Source organism: Polyergus mexicanus, unplaced genomic scaffold (genome assembly GCF_030449975.1).
Source record: "Polyergus mexicanus isolate NDT 795.1 unplaced genomic scaffold, iyPolMexi1.0 SCAF_11, whole genome shotgun sequence".
NCBI lineage: Eukaryota > Metazoa > Arthropoda > Insecta > Hymenoptera > Formicidae > Polyergus > Polyergus mexicanus.
The window spans coordinates 2,845,411-2,872,736 of NW_027223331.1; the positions used below are offsets into that span (position 1 = coordinate 2,845,411).

The 27,326-nt window shown below is 32.2% G+C and overlaps 2 protein-coding genes across 6 annotated transcripts in view; both read right to left on the reverse strand.

The window, feature by feature from the left end:
- Sesn (Sestrin) overlaps positions 1-27,326 on the reverse strand; it is a 171,278-nt gene that overhangs the window by 111,711 nt on the left and 32,241 nt on the right. The gene's annotated exons all lie outside the window — the stretch shown is intronic.
- On the reverse strand, positions 1,400-19,801 carry LOC138937663 (uncharacterized). Of its 3 annotated transcripts, none has more exons than XM_070304148.1 (4): positions 19,525-19,801; positions 2,726-2,823; positions 2,230-2,619; positions 1,400-2,134 (listed from the first exon to the last, which is right to left on the reverse strand). In XM_070304148.1, exon 3 carries the CDS (start codon positions 2,565-2,567, stop codon positions 2,295-2,297), a length of 273 nt encoding a protein of 90 aa, XP_070160249.1. In that variant the 5' UTR covers positions 2,568-2,619; positions 2,726-2,823; positions 19,525-19,801; the 3' UTR covers positions 1,400-2,134; positions 2,230-2,294. The 3 variants fall into 3 exon arrangements, with proteins under 3 accessions (XP_070160249.1, XP_070160250.1, XP_070160248.1); XM_070304149.1 differs by lacking the exon at positions 19,525-19,801 and adding an exon at positions 13,440-13,764 and having other exon boundaries at positions 2,230-2,643; XM_070304147.1 differs by lacking the exon at positions 19,525-19,801 and adding an exon at positions 13,440-13,763.

A 27,326-nucleotide genomic window follows, 5' to 3' on the forward strand; every position in this document is an offset into this window, starting at 1 on the left:
TGAGAGTAGAGTCGAATGATGAGATTGAGAATATCACTGACATTCTACGAGTATCTTCCGTTTGTCGAAGGCGGTAAATTCGTTACGCGTAATCTTGCGTGCTCGTGCGAGTTTATGTCCGTCCTTGAGAGCGAATCTTGGAACGTTCCTTGTATCTCGGATTCTACTTTACGAGCCGGAAAGATGGATGAGGGTTTCGCGGGAGGCAAGAAGAAATAAATTTCGACTAGACGAGAGGTCTGTGGTAAATGTTTTCTTTTTGTTTTGAAACCTGAAGGGAGAGTTTTCACCAGTTTACTGGAGTGCGAAAAACTCCCTTTCTCTCTCTCTCTCTCTCTCTTTCGTTTGCGCAAAGATATCGGCTATTCTGATGAAACGAAGGAGATCTTTTGCCGAATAAGGCTAGTAATACTAGAGAGATTCTTCTCCCAACCTCTTTAATTTGCAACGGTACTGCACTTTGTGCAATTTCACGGAAGACTGCAAACGCTCACTAAGATTTTGTATATTTAATCAGCGATGTGCATGTTGGGAAATAGAAATATTCGTAGTATTATAATATTGCTACAGTCCGCGTGAATGCATGTTTGGGAATAAAATTATTATATAATTATTGTAATTCTTGATATAATAAATCATTATATAATAAATAATTTATAATATATGCGCGATATGAATTGCAGTAAAATTAAAACACCATTGTTCTTCTCCGCGGGAAATAATGCAAAATTTAACCTATACTTAAAAAGAATTGTAATGAGATAATTAAAAAAGCATTTTATCGAAAATTAATCTAAAGTTTTTAATTTTTAAATAAAAATTTTACTTGTTATAATTCAACAATGCAATATGTTTTAAATTGAAATGAAGAAAATACTATCGGTAAAAAATAATCAATTAAAAAAAAATTAAGATAAAAAGTTAAATATGTTTTAGTGGAAAAAAAAAATTACACACAAGAGTCAGTATAACATTTTACGCAGTTTCGCAATCATTTTTCTCACAACACATGCACAAGTTTAGAGACTCTAAAAAGAAAAATACAATCGCAAAAGAAAATTAATATGCAAACTGCAGTAAAAAAAAGAGAAGTCAAGTACACAAAAATAATTGTATCAATTTCAAAATCACTTCTCTCGCAACATGTGAACAAATTCAGATACTATTCGGCACATAGGTACATAATTATAAATAAAATTACACCTCGGGCACCCTATATAACGGAGCCGCGTAAAGTAATCGTAGATAAATCTGCAATAGCACAGCTGACGCATAGAACCATTAAATCTTAACAGCCGTCGATGTAGCCGTTGATTTCTGGAACGAGGGAAGATAGTAAATTACTCGCGTCTTGATGCAGCAAGCGCAGGTTGTATCGAGATCAATCGTGCGCCGATGCTTCCAGATTTGAAGTACTTTTTTTATTTTCATCATCTTGTCACCTTTCCCTCCCCCTTCTATACAACATATATGTATATAGAAAATATTTATAAAAGTTTATGCAACATTTAGCACAAAATATAATCACACGTTGTATTTTCTATCACGATTATAGATATCTATTATAGGATGTATATCTTACCACATTTTTCTCTTTCTTGTTTCGCTTATTACGCAAGTACAAAAAATCAATCGAAATCTTGTTATTTGCAACATGCTTCTAGTCGATCGCTATATTACACATATGTAAACATAACTACGTTCATCGCATATTAAATCAAGAATCTCCTCGACGCGTTCGAATTTTGCAAACATTGTTCGGCCATAAATTTCAGAGAATTTCCGGAGAAAGCCATAAAATCGACGAGAGCGTACACAAACTTCTAGATCGCCGTATCGATCGGATACCACAAATACAACACGTGTTATCACAAATCCTATACGATATCGTAGCGATAAAACCCGTTCATTTCTGCATCTCGATCTACCGGTCGTACAATAACCGTGGCAATCTCGTCTACGTAATTTGTGATGCTATTCGTTGGATGTGATTCATCATTCGATAGTCCATATTCGAACGGGATTTTTCGCTCTTGACTGAAATTCGCTCCGTCATTCGATCCAAGGATTCGCGTTACGATCATCGTCAACCACCGGATCTCGCATCTTGAACGCACGTGATTATTCAGACCACCTGTGTGTGTGTGACAATTGGCGAACATATCAATACTCATTTTTCTCGCAGTAATTGAAAACCAGTCTACAACCAGTCTAAACGTGATGGCAAACCTTTTTCATTAATCGAGAAGCGAAGGAGTTTCGCCGCGGAGCTATCGACGATAGCGGCGGCGCGATTAACCCCCAATCAGGAGCCACGGTAGGAGAATGGTGACGCAAAGCGCGGCCACGCAGCTGGACAGCATCGCCAGGGGACTCGCGGCTGTTTCCGTTTCCGCGTTCTCCGCCGTTCCGTAATCCTCGTCACGCTCGAACTCGCGCACCTCGACGTCGCACCGGAAGCAGACCCGCGCGGTGCTGCTCTTGAAGTGAGAGCCGTCTTTGCGCAACACTTGCGCTCCCGAGCCCTTGCGCTCCAGCTTCCAGCCTGGCTCCTGCATCAGCATCATTTTATATCCCTCCTCGGGAATTATTCCAGAGCGGAACTTCTCGCGTGATTCTCTGATCAGAATCGAAAATCGAAATCTTAGTTCGTCGAATGTTTCGTCAGATAGGAAATGGGATAGGAGAAGGAGAGGAGGAGAGAGGACGGAGATAGTTGGCTTACTTGCTTTCCAAAGTTGCGCCGCTTTTACGAAAACGGTATCTTCGCTAGCGTTGTCGTTGTTCCATGCAGCGTTCGTCGCAAGAATACCTTGCCGGTACCTGCAAAGGAAAGTTCTAGCATAAATCGATGAATTGTACGCTGTAACACACACACCGATAGTTTAATATCAGATTCGATCGCACACGATGGCTCAAAGCAGCGAATCTACGTGACGGAAAGTTTTCATCTAGCTATCGTAGATATTATAAAAATCCTCTATATTCTACGGTTTTATAATTATGCGACGGATCTCGAGGTTATTGGCTGCTGAATCGCAATGATCGAATTTAATTTTGTAATATGCGCGATATATTGACATATAAAATAATCTCAATATAAAATAATTTTTGTTTTTTATTTTCTTATATATTAATTTTTATTATGACAATGATTAGTGTATTTTAAACATCCTCCTATTTACGCGCGGACATCATTTCCTAAATTACATCGAGTGTACCATAGTTGCTACCAGAGTTTCTAAATCTTCGCGACGAATCATGCGTGCGTCACGTTTTGCAAAACGCATTACAGTCTCGGACAGAAACCGGTTTCGTACTTTGTCAGGTCAACGTAGCGGTGGCGATTTATCGGTTTCCTGCCTCGGCAGAGAAACGAGAATTAATCGAAGCAACTTCGGCAACTCCGCCGCGGCTTCCGGCAGTGAGATCGCGAACAGCTGTTGATACTATTCCCGGGGTCGATCGTCGCGCGCTGACAAACTGGTATTCACGATTACGAGCAATCTCGCAAGTGTAAACGAAAAACGATCGAAAGATAGCAAAAACGCGACTCGATCCAATACCAGAGAGTAACAAAAATATGCCGATCGTCAAGTTGCGACTAACTATCCAGCTTTTATTCCGTAGAATGAAAACCCGCACGTTTTATCCCATTCGCGCAATCCTAATTAAATATTGTAATTATCTTAAAAACAATTCTCTGTAATTCACGTTGAACGGGTTAAAATAATACAAAGTTTTCAAGAGACGATAAAAGCATTCATTGAGATAAATTTTCTTCCATAATAGAGATGTACATTCACGCGATACCAAATATTTTCACGTCGAAAATCGTGAACTTTTCGATACCGATGCAATAAATTCTACAATAGCTATTTTTACCGCAAAAACGCAATGTATCGATTAGACATTTACAAAGACATTAAAGATTAATATGAAATCGATTATCAAATACGTTCATTTTCCAGACAGATCTATCTTTTATACTTTACTTGTACGTAGCTCTACCTACAGACTCAATTTTCTGCAAAGTCCTAAAATAGCGCGTCGCACTGCAGATAATTAAACTGCAATTTGCCGTGTCGATGATTAGGGCTTGTCGAATTAAATCCGTTTGCATGCGAGGGTAAACAGGCCGGGGGCGACGATGCAGTCTAATTACAGACCGACGACGATTCACGTCGACGCGGACAAACATGGAAAGCGGATGCACGATTACGATTATTGGAGGGAAACACACTTTTGTAAATACAAAAAATGTATTCCTCTAGCGAACAAGTGTTCATTATTGTCGTCGTCCATTCTTTTTTTTTAATTACAGGATTTTATTGTTCGCAACGAATTAATAAAAAAAACTTTGATATCTCTCAATAAGGTAAATAATAAAAGTAAGTTATAAAATGAGAAAGGAGGTACAGGAAATATTTTTGCTTTTTTATATGTTTAGATTATTTCATATGAAAAATATACGCGCTTCTGAGAATTTAGGAACAAATTAATATGTTTAAAAAACAATTTTTGTAATTATGTACTTTTTATATAAAATACAAAATCAGAATGTTATTCGAAAATTGCATACGCGATATATACAAATACAGTGAAAGAAATAAATCATCTTTACTATGATTTGAATGAGATATTCAAGGATCTCTTAGACATTGCAACCAACACTCGTCTAGAAACGTTTTATAATGACACAAACAACTTTCGGAGTAATTGCTCTATAAAAACTAAATCTCTCTTAATCACATCTCTTATAATTATTAATATTCATTACGTAAAAAGTTGAAACAGAACTTTGTACTTGATACCAGGTGTTATGTATTTTATATCACAAAATGCCAAACTAAATGGATTTTTTGGATTCTGTCTTAATACAATTTATATACCTCTATTATGTGTAGAATTATTAAGAGAATCGATATATATGTATAAAATAAAATAATTTTAATTAAAAAAATTCAATTGATTCTTTCTTTCTTCTGGATATCTAATACCGGTATCCTATGTCTGTCATGTAAGTCGATATTGAAATGTCAAAAGAAAAATGTTGTCGCCATCTATAACAATATCAAAGAAAAAAGCTTGTAAAACATTTTAGATGAGATACCCTATATATATATACATATATCTTCCACAAACGCTGTCGAAAACTTTTAATTATTCTAACTTTTTCTCGGAGGTTTTTAATCAAAGTTCCAAGTTGCGAAAGAATTCTCAGACAGTGATATACATATATGTATAAGTCTTTTTTGTCACATATTCCTAGCGTAAAGAGTCCTGTCTTTCTCTTTCCCTTAGATTTCCGCCCCTATTGAATAAGATACAGTATACCACGATTTCTCATACTCCCGCTACAGTGAAATTATTTTTCTCCCTCTCGCAATCGTTTGTTCATAGCAAGTTGTATTCCTATTTAAGATTCCATCGATAGGATAGCAGAGCCAGATACCAAATTCGATTCATCGCTCTATCACATCGAATTAGCCGTCTCCTCTCTCCCTCCCCTCAAAATTCCGAAATATAACTATTCAAAATTTATTTTATCAAGCATATTAAATATCATACCAGCGTGTAATTTTGTTCATTGCACATATTAATTATAAATTACAATACAAATTCAAAATACATTGCACTTAACTTGGTAAATACCAACATGCTTCGGCATAATGAGACAGTTTATTACAATATTAATATTATTCCATAATTATTCCGGGAAAGTTGCGCGCTACAAATATCGTTTAGTTTATCGAATAGTTATCGCGTATAAGAAAACTTTTAATTAGTTAAAATTTGTTAAACTATAATAATCTTATCCAATATCCAGAGATAACACGCTTGCAAGTAGACTTAAAAGAAGCTACATTATCACTACATTGTCGTGAGTTTCTTAACGGTCTTGGAGCAAGAGAAATGCAAATGAAGATTAACCGCCACAAAGTATATTTTACAATCGTCTTTCTTAAAGCTAATAAGATGAGAGCAATGTAAATTCCTTAAGATCCGATCTTTTTCTCTTTTACTTTGCCGCAAAAGAACAATCGATTACTGAAAGCTCTCTTCGCGTTAATTTCGAAGAAAAGATTATCATGAGCAGAAATCAACATATTAATGAAGTCGGACGTGACGTAGTTGCTCGAACAATGAAGGATTTGTGAATATGTAAATAATCGATATATTGTGCCAACGAGCAAAGTTCGATTTCGTTTCTATTAGTGACGTACAATGATTTCATTTCAAGCCTTACAGCTACGATAAAATTAAGAAGAACATTGAAAGCATTGTAGAGTTTCATCTGTTTCAATCATACAACCGATAGAGAAATATACGATGTATAAATTAAACTTGACAAATTAAAAATGATAAGTACACATTTTTTTCCCCACGCGTATTCAGAATAAAAATTATTTCATACAATAGCCCGTTATTTGCATCTCTATTTGCATAAAGTAAAGAAAAAATCAATGACAAAATTTATTTTATCTATGTCGCGGCTGACATCTAATATTCGCTAAACTATAAATAAAAAAAATACAAAATGCAAAATAAAATTTTTAATAAAAATTCCCAAAATAGACACGCGAGGAAATAGAATTCAGAGCAGACTGATCAATTTTCACGTATAATTTCAGAGCACACTCTCTACTCTATTATTATTTTATGGAAAATTTTTATTCCCACAGAAAGCTTCGACATGTAGAAGATCAGAAGAGATTATTTATTAAAAATATAATTCGCTTCACATGTCCTAAAAATAAAACTCTTAGACGCGTTATTTTCAAAACCACGGACGGATCTTTCTCGGCTACCACATTCGAAAACTATTTCATCAAATTTTATCCAAGAAGACGAGTTTAGTTGCTCGGCTCTCTCTTCCCGAGATTATTTTAACTCGATAAAGGTAGACAGCGCACTGATTCAATTATAAAATAACTTACTCGAATCAACCGAGAATTTCGCGTCGTAATTCACGCTCAGGAAAGAATGTTTTAAAAACCTCGTTGCGTTATCGTGATTCGAAAGTTTACGAGATAACGTTAGTAGAACATAAGAGATAAATATTAGATAACAATGTACCGTAAAAAAATAGCTAAAAATACTGCCCCCTTTACTTGAACAAACTATCGTCAGCACATTATTTTATTAAAATTGTTAGAAATAAATTAAAAGCAAGAAAGAGAGAAAATGATATAAATGATAGAAGAAATATATGAGCCTATTATAATTTTACCAGCGCGAGTCCAAAGAGTCCAAAGAATTAACATTCTCGAACAAAGAGCAGGAATAAAGTCCAAATATGAAGAGAATGATGCATTAATAATCCTCGGCAAAATATTTCGAATCAGTAGACAGGCTATACCATTTCACATTGCATTCCAGGACGACATTTTCGAGTACTGCAACTTGTACTACTTTCTCTGAATAGTTAAGAATTTCTGTCAAAAGTCTGGTCCATTAAAGACGCTCGTATTGATACGTACGCTAAAGCAAGCATCACGACCCGTTCATTCATTGTACACCGTCGCGGATAAGATAATTTCTCTCTTTCCCTTTCTCTACACGATTTCTCTGACATTCATACCATGAGAGAATATCCGTCGTTTTTATAGCGACAGAAATGGCACGTGCTACTCGCAGCTATGCTAATGCAGGCGAGCTCGCAAAAAAATAACAACCTTATATGCGATTGACCTTCTCGTTACTCGTGGCGGCGCGTATATATACAGGTGCGTACCCCAGAAAAATCTTTAGATAAAAAATATAGTACATACGGGATATACACGTATTGTACAAAGATTTACAATTCTTTCGATCGACGATATGCGATATCGTACAAAGAGACACTTCATACGATATCTCGAGATTCCTTAAGAGTGCGCGCACACTTATTATCTCCATGAGCCTTTATTATTTCTGAATGCCTAGATTGCTAAAATCAGAACTCCGATAATCGTGACGAAAGATATTTCCGAGTCATGGCAGAAAACCGGATTGGCGTAAGATATCTTACGGAAAGAGATGAAGACGATGATGATTATTCCACCATGCTCGATTTACAGTGGCAAATTTAATGCCGCTGAGTATTCATCCCAGAGAAGAAGAAAACGAGAGCAGGCGCGTTCCAATTTAGTAAATGGTGGAATAAATCTTTTCTCTTGCTTCTTATCTTTTCATGTCTGCTGAGTCGTGCAAAATTTCCTTGACATTATCTGTTTCGCGATGTTAATCGTATACGAAATTAATTATTAGCTGTACGACGATTATCAATGATTGCCGATGCAGCAATTGTATATTAATGCCTCGCACTGTGCTCGTTTAATAAAAATCAAGGATGCCCTCTTAAACAAGAGAGAATACTACAGCAAAATATAATTATAAAGAAAAACGCCAAACTTTTTTCGGGACGTAACCGACTTTCGGCTACGTTCTTCATGCACGCATGAATTCGTGTATGTACATACGCGTTCGCGAACGCATTGAATTTCAGCAGCGTGTTGCGAAAAAGCTCACGGATCATGCCATTCGTAAAGTCTTTGTACCCTTTTGTTCTACGAACTGGCAAATTTCGACGCGCGCGATCATTGACGTTATGCCATTCGGAAAAGCATGGCGTTTCCGTACATGCACAGCGGCAAAAACACGGGAAAAAAATGTTAGCCGTACGTCAGTTGGAGAAATGCAGATGAAAAACAGCGATGTGATTGCAGTCATGAGGAAGATAGAGAATGTCGTGTAATTTTAAGCCGTTTTTATTCTAACAAAATTTTCATTTGAGAGAATTATTTGGCAAAGGCACTTTTAAACTTTGGTTATAACATAGGTAGAGAAAAAAATTCGTTAAACTTAAAAAAAACTCGTGAGAAATTTACTTCAATTATTTCAATTATTTTCGCCTGAAAGAAGATACTTTTCATATCTTACCATTAATTTCTTAATCGCAGCGTTTCTCAATCATTATACTAAATGGCAATATAATACAAATGAATGTCTGATTACGCCACTACTCTAACATAAGCACAAATCGAAAGAATGACAATCACCGGAAGCACGAACTGAACAAACACGCCTGTTATTCTCGGTTTTGTAATGGTCGAGTCGATTATCCGAATCGCTGACGGATTCGGTGACAGACCTTTCGGCCTTCCCGTGACCCTTTTTGTCCGCTATCCATTGTCCCTTTTATTTAGCAAAAATCTCTACGTTCTCGCTAAAAAAAAAGAAACCTTCGCGCGCGTCCGCAATTCTCCGTTTTTACGGATGGACGGAAAAATAGATATCCTTCGTGAGACGCGGACACACGACGTGCCGTTTTGTGCGAGTGAAGTTACGTGATGATAAGAGCGGATATTTTTACACGGACAAAATCACAATCTTACCAGAAAAAAAAAAAAGAAAAAATGCTAACCCAGCACATTTACTATTAATATTAAAAAGATTATTAAAACTTTTATTTTTTTCAGTATCTGTCAACGCTCGATACATATATACACAGGCTGTCAGAAAATTATATACTGTACCAAACGACAGTTACATCGGCGTATCAACTGAAATTCAAAGGATAAATAAATCTTTCCATACTAATTTATAGCGAAAACAGTAGCGCGAATGATAAATAACAGACAATGAAAAATGCTTTGCTGCAACGAAATTCGTCAAGTTAATGTTCCGAATAAATGCGATTAATTGGCGATGGCGTATGACTACACGTGTAATCGTTAAATGCGCGGAAAGATACACAGATTTCAGCGAACAAATCAATTCGTGATACATTTGTTAAAACATATCACTCTTTCGTCGGTACTCTCTGCTCTTTTAAAAGGAATGTAGACTCGGTGAAAATCCACACATCGTATCGCTTTGTATTTACTCGGATTTCGTATAAAGTGCGAATGTAAACGATGAGTTACGCAACATTTACAAATATTCCGTAAGATAAAGCGCAGATGGTTTTATCCAATTGAAGGGTATAGGTAAAACGTACATTTCGTAATCACCGGTTTTGCGTCCAGAATTTGAGAATATACTATAGCTTATACATTTTAGAAATATAACATAACAATAATCACCAAATACAGTATACAATGTTTCAAAATAACGTTATATAAAACAGATTATTTCATATAACAACAAGTTATATATATCATATGTATATTGTAAAAAGAAAAATATGACATTATATTTTAGTTATGATAAATATATAATATATTCCTAAGTTTCATTTTCCATGTGTGTAAAATAAAATAATATAATACATACGAGTTACTACATTAATTTTAAAAGTTGTATCTTTTATCTTTATTTTTAAAGTTGTATCTTTTATCATTTTTTCCCCCAGAACTCTACTGGTCACTGCATGTATGATTTAAAAAGAACTTATCAAATACGTGACGTCAAAGCTAAATTATTCGACAGATAAACGATGTGCATACAAAGTAAGCATTGAAATATCCAATGTAAAAATGTCAGAAATAAAAAAAGGAATTCAATTTACTTTCAGCATTAATTAGGCAAATGAGACGAAGCTGCATTTTGAACTAAACAGTTATTTCAAAAGTTGTCATAATAATATAAATATATTCTTTGACTCGTCGTGTTCTCGTCGAAGCTTCGAGCACCGTCTGGATAGTTTTTCAATTAAATGAATAAGCTCCTTGAAAGTCAATTGCCTAATTAAACTACATTTATATTCCGAATGGTCTCGAAAGCAATTAGCAAAATTGCGAAATAGTTACGCAACTCTGTATTTTCTTTTTAAATATATCTTGCATCTTCATCTTATATTCTATATATATAATTGCACGATTTCGGCATAAATTAAAAATGATTTTAATAACAATAACAAATGCCGGAGGTAATATAAGTAATTGTAAATATTGATCTGATACTAAAGCTATCTTCCACGTTTTATCTCGACTTCAATTTTCAACGATTATCATCCGACTCGCCAAACATAGATTCAACTATCTGCTCATTACAGAAGAATTCTAAAGTCACGCGTTATTACTCTTGTATTACTCGTATGTGTGCGTCTTTTGTATTAAACTCTTTGAATTTTTTTTCAATCTAAAATATAATTTCACTGATTTTTCTACGTTAGTCCATACTTTATTCGCAGCAACTACACTGCTATATTCTTCAAAAATATATTAACTATGCCCACATAGTTATTGTCTTCATAAGTGATATATTTTTTTAATATAAAATGTCTTTTTAAAGTCATTTAAAGAGTTTAATTATATAGAATGTTTCATCATTATTGTACTAATGCTTAATGACAAATTATCTTTACCTGATTGATTTTTCCTCTTTTATATTAATCAAGAAATATGTTATTAAATATTAATGCGATAATGACGGGACACTTTGCGAATGTCCCAGAACATTTTAAACTGTATGAGTGGAAATAAAAAAACGTCAAACTGTATGAAAAATTTAATATTATTTAAATATTCAAATTATTTAAATACATAAATATTTTATTAAAAAATTATAATAAAAAAAATATAAAATATAAAAAAATGATGATAATGGTGCTTCTTTATTACAATTGAATGCCTTTTTTCATTTCTACGCTACATATATGTCATAAAATTTCTCCCGTGAACATATTCGTCTCGATTTGATACCCGCATGTTTAATCGCAAATTTACGCGGCGCTGTATAAAGCCCGGATATGCGTTTACATAGGCAACAAGGGTCGTCACTTACCATTACTTACAAGGACGAGTCGGTGAATACTCGATGTTAGCATTTCAAATGCGACCAAATGCACAGGATAAATCCTACTAAATGTGCCGAAAGCAATTCTTTCGTAATAAACAATTAATTTAAGTAAATAATAGTATGTAAATTTTTAACCATATATATATATATATATATATATATATATATATACATTAGCAAATAAAAATCATAAGTATAAAAAAAGAAAAATCGCATAGAATCTTGAATTTTGTTTAATATAAATTTTAATGTTTTATGTTTAATGTGTGTTTATTTCGAAATAATTAAAAAATAAATAAAAAATAATTAAACAATGTTTACTTATATTAATTCATATATTTTTTAATATGACTATAATATAGATACAAAATAGTCAATATAATTCAGAAATCAAATTTTTTTAAGTGAGGACCATATAAAAAAGAGAGAATGATACAATAAAAATAAATATAGAGAAAAAAATAAAAATTTAATTAATTTCAATTTAAACGTTTCTGTATATGTAGAAGATTAAATTGCTGACTGCTAATTACGAAGCAATTTAAGATCAAATTTAAAGTTTATTATATCCGCATCGAATAATTAACGAATTGAATTTTCAAATAGTTGATAAAACTCTCCCCGGCTCAATTTCGTATGAACTTTTGATAAATTTAATTGAAGAGGCGTTCAAATTTTCGAATAATTTGCAATAATGCACCGCTGAATAAATATAAAATATGCATACAATCGCGATTTTTCGTTAAATATAAACAAGAGATAATAATTAAAGTGCTTCAGCCATCAAATACTTTATTTTTAATCTCTTTGACAGCAATAATTTAGATATCAATCGTGTGTCCCTCGAGAAACGATTTATGGATTTATCGCAATTACAATCGAACACGAAGGTAATATGGGCATGATAATTATCACGATATTATCGCGAAAAGTTTTAGTGTTTTAAATTTTTCATAGAAGTATTTCCTCTCTTGGAAGCTACGTCGCCAAAGCACACGAGAAGAGCTCGTTGCTCCTCGCCGGTTGACCCAGAAAAATAAATCGCGCCATGCGACGCGAAATCGGAGCGCGTATATTCTCTATCGCACTTTTATTTTAGCACGCAATCGCATCCAATTGTAACGACTCTCGTCATAGATCATTTCGTGAGCGCAGCTTATTAAGCTACCGTATAAATAAACATAACATCCGCGCGCACATAATGTTCTTAATGGATACAATAATCGCAGCGGTTTATTTAGTAATTTAATCGTAGTTATTTATTTATTGCGACAGTTAGTACGTAATGAAATAAACGGGCTTTTCACGGATATTAATGTTAGCTATTCAAATAAGAATTATTTATTTAAACGAACTATTTATTTAAACGTTGAAACGATTTTATTATAGCGCGGCGAAAATTTTCATCAAATTAATTTAACAATTTATCACGTACCAAATATATTTAATACAAAAGAAACTCGTATTATTAAAAATACTTATTATTTATTTAATAAATATAATTAATTATTGAATATCTAATTGTTGAATTTCTAATTGTCTCACGATACTGTAAGTAAAAAAAATAATTATTTTATACGATAAGAATGATATGAAATAAATATCGCGCCAATTGTCTTAAACATAAATGATCCATGTTTCGATCGTTAAAAAATCCGTATATAAAATAATACGTCCTACATCCTGCATCCTTTTTTCCCTCTCGCACTTACCTTTAATACTACCGAAAAACTGCGATCTCTCATACCACGTGAGAATAATTTTAATACAATGACGATCTTGTAATTTGCAAATATGACCAACGGACGTCGCGACGCACTTTGACGTTACAACTTGCCGCGAGCATCGAAAATAAATTTCCGGCGTGGGTGGCGCGCGTTACGTACACTTGGCGCGTGCACCCTAATACAGGAGCGAGCCAAAGAACGGAGAAACACGTCCTGCCTGAACGGCGTGCGAGACTAAAGTGGAAGGTGGAAGGTTGCGAACGGCCAAGCGACGGCGTCGCTACCAACTGGCGGACTGCGCGCGTCTACGTCCACGTCCGCTGTATACGACGTCCGTTGCGATTGTACTCCGGACCGACCGAGATGCACGCCGATTGGTCCATGGTCGCGGCAAATATACATCAAAGCATCAATATACGGTTGTGATTCATCCCCCACGAACATTGTGTCAATAAATGCGTACAAGTGTTTATCAAGCATTCCAGAGATCTGATCTTACTGTTTTTACATCAGTTATCTCCGGAATCTCTATCTAATCTGTTACGTTCAAGTTTTCTTTCAATCCTTGAAAGCTTTTTTTTTAATGAGCTAAAGAGCAGGTAGAAGGGTTTCAATTTTCCAAGTCGTAAAAGATCAATTTTCCTTTTATTGTATTCTCTTGAAGTTCAAGGTATTGAAAATGCGTCTTATATTTGATCTTCGTCTAAACATATTTTAGTGAAACTCGAAATATTTACAAAGTTAAATATTAGTGTATGTATTTATAAGTCATAGATTTTTTAATGATATTAAAGTTATATTTGTAGAAAGAGAGAGCATATCGCATCATAGATAAAAGTAGGAACGCATCTGGGATTAGATAGGATTTCTTGATATTTGTTTTTTCTTCAAAAGATGTATTCGGATTGTACTATTTTTAATATATATACACACAATAATTTTTGTAAGCATATATATGTGTTTTTTTTTCTCAAAGCTCCAATATTTCCATATATGTAGTTACTAACAATAAGAAATGATTAATATATGCTGTCACGCTCTGTATAAGATAGTTTCAGTGCCAAGATATAGTGAAAAGAGTACATTAAATAGAAAAAAATTTTATGGTAATAAATTTATTGTTGAGAGTATATATATATATATATATATATATATATATATATATATATATATACAATATACACACAAGTGCAAAGGAATTGAGAATTAAAAAATTCCAAAGATCCTGATAATCCAGTCAGTCTGGATATTTTTTACAATTTTCTCAACAATTAATGAATTTATCAAACAAAGATTTATCAAAGAAATGTTTTAAAAAATATATATACAAAATACATAATCATGAAAATTTTAACGCATTAATTTCTCTTAGATTTTATATTGTGAGTCAGAAACAAATAAGAAATAGTCCCTCTCCCCAAAGAAATCTTAGTTATTTATATTTTCAATGAGAACTATACGTGTCAATATTGAAGTATATCTATGATGAGAATATCTATAATGAGAATCGCACTATTGAATCGCATACAAAACATATGTATTAATGCAACATGACACATCGAGAGAACTGTACGATGAGCGTTCGATGCATCGAAAAAAAAACACATAAAACTGCTAAAGCTAAAGACTGCTAGTAAAGCAATAAAGTTTTAAGAAGAAAAAAAAAGTATCTCTTCTTTACGCAATCATAGAGAATGTAACGCTAAAAGCCTAAATTAACGTTAAGAAAATTTATTCGATCTCTTATCCATGTTAAATCTTATCGCAAAACTATAAATGCGCTTTTCTCGAAAATATATTTTTTCTAAACTAATTCATATATAAATTTTCGAAAAGCAATCGACTGAAATTTTACAGAAACATAAAATACATGTCTCTTTATCGCGCAAACTTTGGATTAGTTTATTAGAATTAAAAAAATTTTTTTTAGCATAATTTTTTTTTAGAAAATTTATTCTGAAAAAACTATTACATCTCTATGATTTTGAAATTTTGCATGTACATAATTATTGACTTCTTACAATATTACATATTTTTGTACAAAAATTATAATATTTTTTGAATAGAAAAACAGCTACATGCTTATGATGTATTTTATATTTATGTAAAATTTTAGCCTCATTTCAGTTTGTTTTCGAAAATCACATAAAGTAATCTAAAAAATATAATTCCCAAAAAAACACGTTTAAAGCTTTACATTAAAAAATATATTAGATTACAGATAAAGTAGATAAAATTAAAGTTACTGTTACTGAGAGAGAAAAAATTATATCATGTTTATATAATATTCTTCTTCCGCTTCCTTATTTTCTGCTAAGGAACTGTTTCAGCTATGTATGATATTCTGCTCTTTTGTGTTTAACGCTTACCGTTCAATTTTTTTAAAACGCTCGATGTTTCTCAAAGACACATGTTTCTATTTGTTAGTCAATGAGTTATTTATTAGTAATATCGCTATGTAGCCATTATACAAAATACAAATAATATCTCAATGTAAAAAAATAAACTGATGTTATTTTAAAAATTGATTCGAGATATGAAAATATGCACGATATACATTTAATTGTATAGAGGAAATCATAAAAGAGTCTATATTCAATCCAAGTATCAACGTTATAATGACTTTTAGACTTTCTTTGTGAATGTAATCTGCGTTATATGTGGCGAATCTCGTTACATAAATATGCAGTGCCAATATATCTCAGAAATAAGAAACTATTTTTACAAACATTCTGAGCGATAAACATTGGATATATTTGAATAAATTGAGAAAAATCAATTATCATATGAAAAAGAAAAGAAGAGATATAGAGAGACGGAGAGAGAAAGAGGGAAAAAACGACGTACACCGGATAGAAATAATATCCGTGATTCATTTTAAAGAGGCCACTTGCTTTGAGCTCGATTTTATCCAGGAATAGTATAACGACGGCAATTTTTCTGGTAGCGTGTTATCGAGCGGCAATATGAATATTTTTTCCATTATTTGCGCAAAGGTCTTATCATTCTTCCATTTTCCTTTATCTTCCCCTTCTTTGTTAATTTGCCCTAGAGTTATAAGGTCACTGTTACCGAGATACAATGCGAGAGAGAAGATCGCTCTCGCATACATTGAAGTATACATACTTTAATGTATACGAGAATAGTGGTAGCGGATTTTTTACCAAGACACGAAACAAGTTAAGCACACACACACACACACACACACACAACGTTTGCTTAAAATTACAAAAATAGAAAAATGTTTAAAAACTATTTATTTAATTGCCACCAATGCCTGATTTTTTTTTTAATTTCCAGACAAGCTAATTCGACAATATAAATGTTTTATATAATGTAACAAATATATTAAAATTAGAAAAATATTATAAGACACAGATAAGAAAATATGTGAAATCTACGAATCTTTATAGCAAGATGGTACGATGACGTGGGATAAATATATTGCGAAACATTTATTTAACTCTAACTATATCAAATTTAAATCTCGGCCACACGCACACACACATATAGAGTTTATTGCATAAATCTTTTTTCGTTTAACGTTTATCGTTAGTTTATAAAACTAATGATAGGTAATTTTGGAAGAAATTTTCGACTTTTTATGATAAACTATGACATGATAAACTAAACAAACAAGATACGTCAATCGAGTCGATAAGAACTTAAGCGATAACTTAAGACAAAAATGTAATTCCAGAAGCGTGTCGAACTTGGAACAATCGAACCTGCTCTGAATCGAGTCCCCCAGTAAATCGACGCCCGTGTTTGTCATCGGGACAGAAATCAGAGCTCGAACAATGCTACTCCATAAAGGGAACTCATGTTTTAGCTCATGTCTCGACCACCCGCAGAAAGTATAACAGTAAACATCGATACGCGAATGAAACTCTATTCCCAACAAAGGAGAGCAATGAAACTCTTAGCGCGGCTTATAATCCAAATAAATATCTTCGAGAATGATTGAGTCAATAAAATCCGTATCAACGAGCTTGATTAGTATATCGCCGAATCAATAATATCATTAATTATTAATATACGCATGCATATAATATACACGTATATTAATTATTAATTAAAATCATGTATATTAATTAATAATTATTTCGTTAATTATTCTGATAATCAAAAAATATATTTCAATCCTTCAAGCATATTTTCATTCTATAATACATATATATATATATATCAATTTTTCAATCAAAAAGTTTATTTAAAATTGAATAAAGAATTAATTACTAGTTTCATCAACTATTACTATTTAATATCGAAAATTGAAATTTTAGGCAAATGAATTAAATTTTTCTCCGCCGTAAAACAATCTTAAAATCACTTTTTTTACAGAATTAAAATTGCTATCAAATTTATTTGTGAACCTCAGTCATTTTGACCAAGTAATTCTGATAAAAATATCTATCATATTTATATTTTACCTTTAACAAGTTAAAAGAATGTCTGCTTCAAACTGTAATTACTTTAGCGTTTAGATTAAAGAAATGTAAGAAAAACAATCGAGCAGGAAAATGTAAAAGCCATTTGCTATCTCGACTTACACCGATGTCGTATATTATATACCATCGACTATATCGACATTTCTATCGATCCAAAGATATAACAGTTAAACACAAATAGTGGAAAAATATTGCGAAAAATATTCTTTCTTACAAAAAATTGTGTAATTTAAAGAACAACACAAAAGCGGCTTCTCGCAAAGATAAAAAACAACACACGAGAAGGTTAGAAGATAAAATCATTCGAAAGATTATGTAACTCATCACAGTGTTGATAATATTTTCCAAATACTCGCTAATCAAACCTGACACTCGCGTGACATTCGGTAAAGTACGCTGCGTGTGTGATAAGAACTACGTTAAAAATGACAGTTCTTATAAATCGTTCAAATCAAATATTCTGTCAAACAGGTGCAAAAAACGCGTTTCTTATTCAGTCAAAATTACTTTTAAGCTATTTTTACTAAGCGCACATGATTTACGTATTTCTTCCATATATGTACACGATAAGTTATAAAACACTTTTTATAGTAAATAAAATTACGATACGATCTCTGGATTAAATAAGTTCGATTTACTATCCCCTTTTTAAGTTAAAATCTGTAATACGGATGAAGGGAAAGCTTCATCAGAGTTAATTCTAGATGAAATTGATCAGATTTAATTCTAAATGAAAAATTAATGCAACTGCCTCCTTATAAAATGAAAATAAAATATCGATTCTCATCCCAGATTCCAACAGTAATAGAACATTCGAAATGTCTGCTGGCTACAGACGGTTTGTATCAAATGTCCTGCTCATTTTCAATTCGTTCCCGAACATATTTCTGAGATAATATTTCCATAGGTATTCCGGTTATGCGGCGGATATTTATTTGCCTCCGAGCCGAGGGTGGACTGCGTAAAATGGGGTGGGATTTACATGAAAAATCTCTCTATTCTCCCACGCGTGCATCTATCTCGCGTCAATGATATCGTTAACAACAAAAAATCAAGAGCGAGGGAGAAAGAAAAAAAGAGAGAGTCATTATACGTGTGCCGGCGTTCCGATAAATACATGTGTATAATTGCATTACACGGCGTACTAACATCATTACAAGCTTTGATAAATCATGCTGCTACCGGGTACGATATTTTTATTTATTTATTTATTTTTTTTTAATAAAATTGCCAGCCAGAGAAAGCTTGCATAGCATACCATACGAGAAAGCACCGCACGCGACGCACTGCATAAATGTTGTTGAATATTTCAAACTTCGTTAGTAGTGCACCCTCACTAAACTCTAAAGTCTTTCTACATTGTGCACTGATACATTTTGTTTACCTATTACAAAATTACCTTCTGCGCAATGCTATCTTATCTCCTTACGATATATATCATAATAACGTGTAATTATTATAATTATTTTGTTAAATATTTTAAATATATTTCAAAATAAGATTTCGAATATATATAAATTATGTTATTTAATGATAATGAAAATAAATTACTATCGTAAAGATAAAAACGACTCTGTGTCTTTTTAAAAATAAATTAAATTAAATAAATTCAAAATTACGATTGCTCCGCCGTGGCATGATGGCTCTCCCTGGGCCTTCTCCTCCTCTCTCGTTCATCCTTTGTTGCTCCCTTATGGCACTCATACTCACTCGCGAAAACATAATTAATTACGATTGCGCGTGCTTTAACCGATGGAATACGACAATCGCGCGATACTTCGCACGGTATTCCCGACACGTTACATAATTGCACGCGATGCGTACTTTATTATATTTTAGGAAAAACAATTCAAAAACTACATAATTCGCTCAACATTATATAATTAATAACTACACATTATATAATTAATAATACTTTAATAATTCAACGCAAAGATTTAAACGCAATATATAAATGTAGAACGATATCAGCGATTTTGCTCTAATATTGTATGATACAATGCAATTCAAATTTATTATTAATTAAGCTGTATTAGATTATCCAAAAACACAATGGAAACGCGGTACATATATATTTCGTACATATAAATCACGCAAAATGATGAATTATATGAATGATATATTACGGCTTTCCATTATTAAATATGCTACTTCGTGCTCTCGATTCAAGATGGATGTGAGCGAATTATATAATACTTAAATCGAAAAGTTTAAGTAAAGATGTCAAATACATTTGAATCCAAGGATTAAAAAAATAATTATCATTAAATTCGGAATAAAATATAATTCGTACAATTCTCTATCGTTATAATTATAAATGTGAATTAATCAATCACGTGAGTTGATAATTTCTACTTGTATTAATTTTAAGAAACGAGTTCGCGTTTAGCGTCTCCTAGTAGTACTTGTCGCCATCGTGTTTAGAGAGATACTGAAACGATGTACGCATAGCGGTTCGAAAACATGTGAGAGAGAGAAGGCCACGACGAGTCTCGAGCATGTTTGTATATAAATATTAACTATAGCGCGCTAAGCCGGGAATGTTTATATGTTATTGATATGTTTTGTAGAGTGTGGTATTGTTTATATACGCGTGCGAAATTTACCGTAACCTTGACATTCGCGTGGCGAGTCTCGAGCAAGAAGGAGCGACCCGAGCTGCTACGTATATATGTCGTAGTTTAATATATCTCTATAAATACAATGACGTGTGACAAGTACTAGAAGATGCCAAAAGCGATAATTTCTAAAAATTAATGTAATTAGCGATTATCAATTCACGTAAACAATAAATTCCCATTTGTAAATATATCGGATAGAAAATTTAATTGTCAAGTAGTCGCTACGAAATATTTACCGCAAATTCAATTTGTAAGCAATATTCTATTCTTTCATATTAATTGCTAATTAACAATTGATGTTATAACGATTTTTCATTATTTAACTTACTCGATGCGGATATTATTATACGCTCTCTATCCGAAAATAGCAAATTACGTTTAAGTGAACAATATAAAATTATAATAACGATCATTATGATACTCGTATAAGTCTTTTATCGCGAGAATTAATCAGTCATATAAATTAATAATTATAATCGTTAATATATAATAATATTACATTTCAAAGTATAATGCAACGAATGCAACGAAGTGATGGAGAATTATAAATTATATTATTGTAATATTTTCGAGCGATAATTATTTCTTTAAATATGCTCGGAGAAAAGAGAGATTCAAATATATTTCATGTTTCAGGTTTTAAATTCTTTTCATTTAGATTTAAATTGCTAATCATTTATGTTCAGCAATATACGATTAAGAACACGTGGTAATATACGAATCGCAGAATCGAATGATGAAAATAATTAAATAATCAGTATCATACGACGCATCAATATTGATACATCAATTGTTGATCAATAATTAATATAATATTTAAACAGAATAGAATATTCCGCATAAATCTATTTTATAGTGCGTTAAATATTTTATCATAGTAACAAATTGATTGTCGGTCACTCAGTATTTGGCCTTCGCTTTTTGCGACGTACAAAGCACTGTTGTTGACATGCTTTGGCCTTGTCATTTGTATCGCGAGACTCCAACGAAAAGGCAGTAACGAGCAAGCGAGCTTCTCAGTATCGCAAAATTACTCTTCAAAATGCGACATTATTTCGTATAACTTTTGCAATAAGCGATACACGTGATTGAACAATGATTCTTATGATCGATGAATTGCAATTGTATTGATAAGGGATTATAGATATAAATATATTATTTTATCCGGATATTTAATTAATAATTATTTTTTTATATGCTTAAATTTGAATATATCTTGCATCATGATTAAAAATTTTTATCAATTTATATATAGTTTGTGCTCATAATCATTATATCGAGGATACGAAATAATATGCGTATTATTGAATAATTTAAATAATGGAAAACCGGTATTTAAGTATTTACATATCGTAATTTTTTAAAATGCGGATTTCGCAAATTTATTTCATCGAAGTCTGTTACGTGAACAATCGATAAATCCAATTATATTTTTGAATATTGTATAGAGAAAGAATTCACGGAGATGATTTTATTTTAAATTTTAATTTATATATTTATTCACTTATATATATAATACATTTTAATACGAGATAATAGAATTGTTTTAAGAAAGAAACATATGCCATTTATTAAAAATAGAGGCAAAATTTCCGTGATATGTATCATGTAAATTCAATCGCGCAATTTTAAACAGCCGTCGCGTTTTTGTTTCGTCATAATATAATAAAGTATTACGCATTTTATAATCGGGAGTGTCGTACAAAGTATCAGTACAAAAGTATCGCGCGAATTAACCGTGTTTTCGTGAATGAATATTGCGACAACAAGGATGAACAAAAGAGAAGGAGAAGGAAGAGGCCCGGAGATGCATCGGGCTGGCGGAGCAACTCGGGTAAGCAAATTATAATTTATTAAATTTATTTTTTAGTTATAAAATTGATTACTTTGCGGATTGATTATTTTATACTTTAATTTATATTCCTATAATACATATGTATATAAAATATCCTAGATTTTATTTTCGGATAGATATTTAAGAAATTGTTAAATGTAAGAGTCAACTCATGGAGTTTTTAAAATATATATATATAAATAATCAATCGATTATAATAAAGATGTATGTTAATTATTTTACGCGTTAATATATCATATATAATGATATATCGCATTTATGTAGGTAACTCGGAAAAAGAGATGCTTATACAATATTATGTATACAAATTTATGTAAATTAGATATACTTATATAATATACTTATATATCGAAAAACCGCGTGAAATTATATGTGTTCCTCTTTTTATGCATTTTTGTTCGTTATAAAAATCCAACAAGCTATCTCTGTGTGACCGAGTTACCGCGAAACTCTTCTCAAACCATCAGAAAAAATACAAGATACGATAGTAATCCCGAGTAGAGAGTAGGGAAAAAATAAATTGTAACTTTTGATTACGTGCAGCGAAGATTATAATGTGCTGCAATTTGCCGCGACTTGAATTGTCATTTGCAGTCGTTGCGAATGAATTCCGCAACGGCATTTCATCGTTGCCATGGAAATTGCTTTGATGACGGTTTATTGGTTTCGTAACTAAATGTAACATAATTAAGCGCAGCGACGCACATTGCATGTAGACACGTATTACACCGAAACGAGTTGCAATTTCAAACAAATTCGTATGAAAAATAATTATATTTTTATAGGGAAAAAAGAAAATGATATCATAAAATTTTAACTTTATCTCCTACGCTTATCGTAATCTTTACGAATAAATGGAACAAAGAAAAAAAAAAAAAAACAGAAAAAATATAATTCACGAATACGACAAGACGATTACATTCGTCGTTGAGTTCGGCCTTTTCTGTGAGATCTTTCGAAACATTAGCCGCGAAATTAAAGCAATTGCTATCTTCTATTCATACGAGTCATTACGTCGAATTGATAAACGCACGCAAGTACCGACCACGACAATTGACGCATTAAAGAAGACGAGGCGCGATGTCAACGACCCGTAGATAATCATATATAGATGAAGGCTCGACGTCACGGAGGGAGATAAGGGGTCGCGGATAAAGTGGTCACTTTTTCTACCGCTCTAATCGATACATTTTTTTTTGTTCGTGTGAAAAAAGATTATCACTTCAATTAACATTCGTGTTTAAAATTAATGATAATTAAACATTGAAAGAGATATTTAATATACGTTATCTTAATATTCTCGCTATTAACGATTTCTGAAATTAGTAAGTACCATTTACGGATTAGTTCGCTTTAGCCGCGAATATCTCGCACCTTACCGACGAGATATCGAAATGGCACTAGTTTAGACACTAATTAACGTCATTAAGGAATAAACCGTGTGGTACACTCTTTATTGTGCTATGGACTTTAAACTCAACGAACTAAATTTCGCGCTCCAATACGCGATTAATAATTACTTTAATACTTACAAAGAGAAAAAACGATAAAATACTGATCTACTTTTCAATAAATTCTTAGTTAATACTATAATAAAGTATTTTAGAAATAAACGTTCCTCGTTCATAAAAAGTCCTATTCCATTTCTAAAACAAAATTTTGTAGTTTTAATATATTAATATAAATATATTAAATAATATAAATATATTTAATATTAAAATAAAAATAATCGACGTTATTATATAAAGTGAACAGAACTTTTATATACAAATATAAAACATTCGTCGCCAATTTTCGTAAGCGCGTTATCAGCGAGAGAGAGAGAGAGAGAGAGAGAGAGAGAGAGAGAGAGATTGCGCGATACAAATTATTTTCAAAAGAGCAAAAACATACAAGTGAAATCGAAGATTCAATTCGCGCTTCAATGGAGTTTATATAGCACGTACAAACTATTGAAGCACGTACGAGCCGTTTGTAATCGCTTGACCTAAGAACAATATCCATTGACCCGATCAAGATTTCCGCGAGTTTGCAGTATCCTTCTTCGTCCCACGTTACTTCCCTTCTCTTCCCGCCGCGTTTAATTTTTCGCAAAATATTTTCGACTGTCTCTCTACACATTGTATTGTAAGAATTGGCCATCTTGTTAGAAATTCGGATTGTTTGGAATTTAGTTTCGAGAAATAGCGATTCGAATTGCGCTATGCGAGGCTAGCAGTTTTGCGCAGATAAAGTAAAACTTCGTTTATTTCGAACCATTTTCTCGATATCTGATGTCGGTTCTCCGATATCTGGAGAACTATCGCGAAGTAGAATGTTGGATAATATCCCTTGGAAATTGACCCGTTATAGTATATAATTATAGAAAAAAAGATATACTTTCGAATAATCTAATAAAAGCATCGATCCAGTGAAATTGGATGATAAAATATTTTATAGAAAGAGACGAAAAAGAGAGAGATACTGAAAAATATGACTAGTATAAGTAATAAAATTATACAAAAATATAGTAAAATACAAAAATAATAACGTAAAGTGTCGCGGCGTCTCTCTGTGTGACAAAATATATTCGTAATCAGTATGCTATAAAATCGTTAGAAATTATTACGTTGGATATCTTTGATTACGTGCTTTTGCATAATCTAATATGCTATTCTTTTTCGTAATACGTATCTAGTTTCGCATTCAAGAATATCCAGAATGATGTCACGAAATCATGATATTACGCGCGTAACAAATAAATCGTGCACCTGTCACCCACACAATATGAGAGATCTTGATCGAATCTAAAAACATAATGATAAAAATCAGCGATCCCGACAATACATCATCGGTTGCTATCCGAGTTCTCGATGATCAATCATCAACTTCGTCGACGTCGCGAAGCGTATAAGGATAACATAAAGATGACAGACGGGAATCAATAAGCAATACATCATATATACGTCAAAAGAATTTTATATATTTAGTAAACATACCTATATAAAATACCGAAGTATATGAGATAGAGTTTTTTAGCTTTTAATCGCTTATAACTTGGAAAATTTTTAGGTATCATTATTAAAATAATCGCTATTACGATCATTTTTCTAAGGAGTCCCAGATATTTAAATTTTTTATTTATTTTTTTTTTTTTCTTCTAGCCAACTTACATTATTTTTTATGTATTAAGAATAATATCGTGAAGGAAAGAAATATTTTATGTATGGTAAAAAAAAAATTGTTTTCCGCTTTACGAAACTATTTTAAGATATCGCAGACAATGCGTCCGAGTAAAGCCATAGTGTGCGATTTATTTGTAGAAAAAGTATACACTTGTTTACACTTACCTGCCATTTACTATAGAGATGCAGTTGCAGTTCTCATAAGGTAGACAATACTTTATATAATCACTTTATAAATCATAAAAAATACCGGCATAAGATCTTCTTTTAGAAGAAGAAAAAAAAAATATGTAAATTTACAGCACGTTTCTTCTATCGAGAAAAAATTAATAGAATGTAAATTTAATGTTGCGTCCTATATACATTTTCTGCAACAGCTTGCTTTTTTTTTTTTAATTCTGAGACACATCGCGTATAAGAAAATCAAACTTATTTACGAATCACAAAGTATTTGTATTCTTATTATATAACGAACAAATCTGTGTATTGATAACTACATTGTATAATATATGTGGATAATAATTACGAGCTCGCATTTTTATGATAATTCGAGCAAATACAGTTTGCCTTCGTCTTATAAAAACGTGTACACAAAACGCCAACACAGTAATAATCTTATCTCAACCAAGGACGATTGCGTGTGTTACACTCTGTGAAATGGCGTAAAATAAATCAAACTTTATAATCCACAAATTATTGAATTACGTAATATTTGGTAATAACATAAATCGCTAAATAACGACCATTTTTGTCGTAAAGATCGCGATAAACTCATATATTAATCAAAATAAATTGCTATGCAAAATTAGTTTCTCATTAATGTATGCACACCCAGTTGCACATTGTGTCAGCTAATCTCAAGTACAAAAATGTGATTCGAGTAATATTATTAAATTATATCAAAATTCATAACGACGAAACATTAGTAATCCATATAATTAATAATTGACATCAATGATAATTAGACAATTTATTGAAACTCTTTGGATTATATTGGAAACTACATTTCCTTTGTGGCTTTAAACAGTGCGGAAATTAATTCATTATTTGCATAAAAGTGCCCATTTATACATCAAACGACATTAATAGTTTACACCAATTACGACAGCCTTAAAATCGCGCGATAACTTGATCATTGGCGCCATCTGCAAATTGACACTGTAATCAATATCCTTCTTTTGTATCTTTTTCTATATCGATAAAATATGAAAATTTAAAACATATGCGAAAAATAAAATAAAGATAAAACGAGATAAAAATACTTTAATTTAATATTATTCTAATATATATATATATGTAATAATTAATTAAAAATATGTAGAAAATTGAGCAAAAGAAAGAAATAAATAATCAATATTAATTACAATCTGTGCGTAATTCTTTTCAACACGGATAATGACAGATTTTGTTGAAAATATTTTTAAAATCTGTCAGATCTATGTACGTTTACTCGATTGGTAATGCAGTTATCTCTATAGATATGTAGAGAGAGAAGAAGCGCAATAAGAAATATATTTTACAACACACACAGCCAATACTCACGTTTAATTAAAGTAAATTAAAGGTTATCGGGGGACAAATAAACATGAACCGACTTGACACCCGGTATAATGTGAACCAATTGTTAGGACTGACTCGTTACCGACCATTGCCAATCAGCTGGCGAGATCATCAACACATGTTGGCGCCAATGTGATAGCCCAGATTTTGCGGCAACATTAACCGATTCGTTTTTCATGTCCCACATTTCGTGACCACGTTCGCGAGTAAAATAATTCATC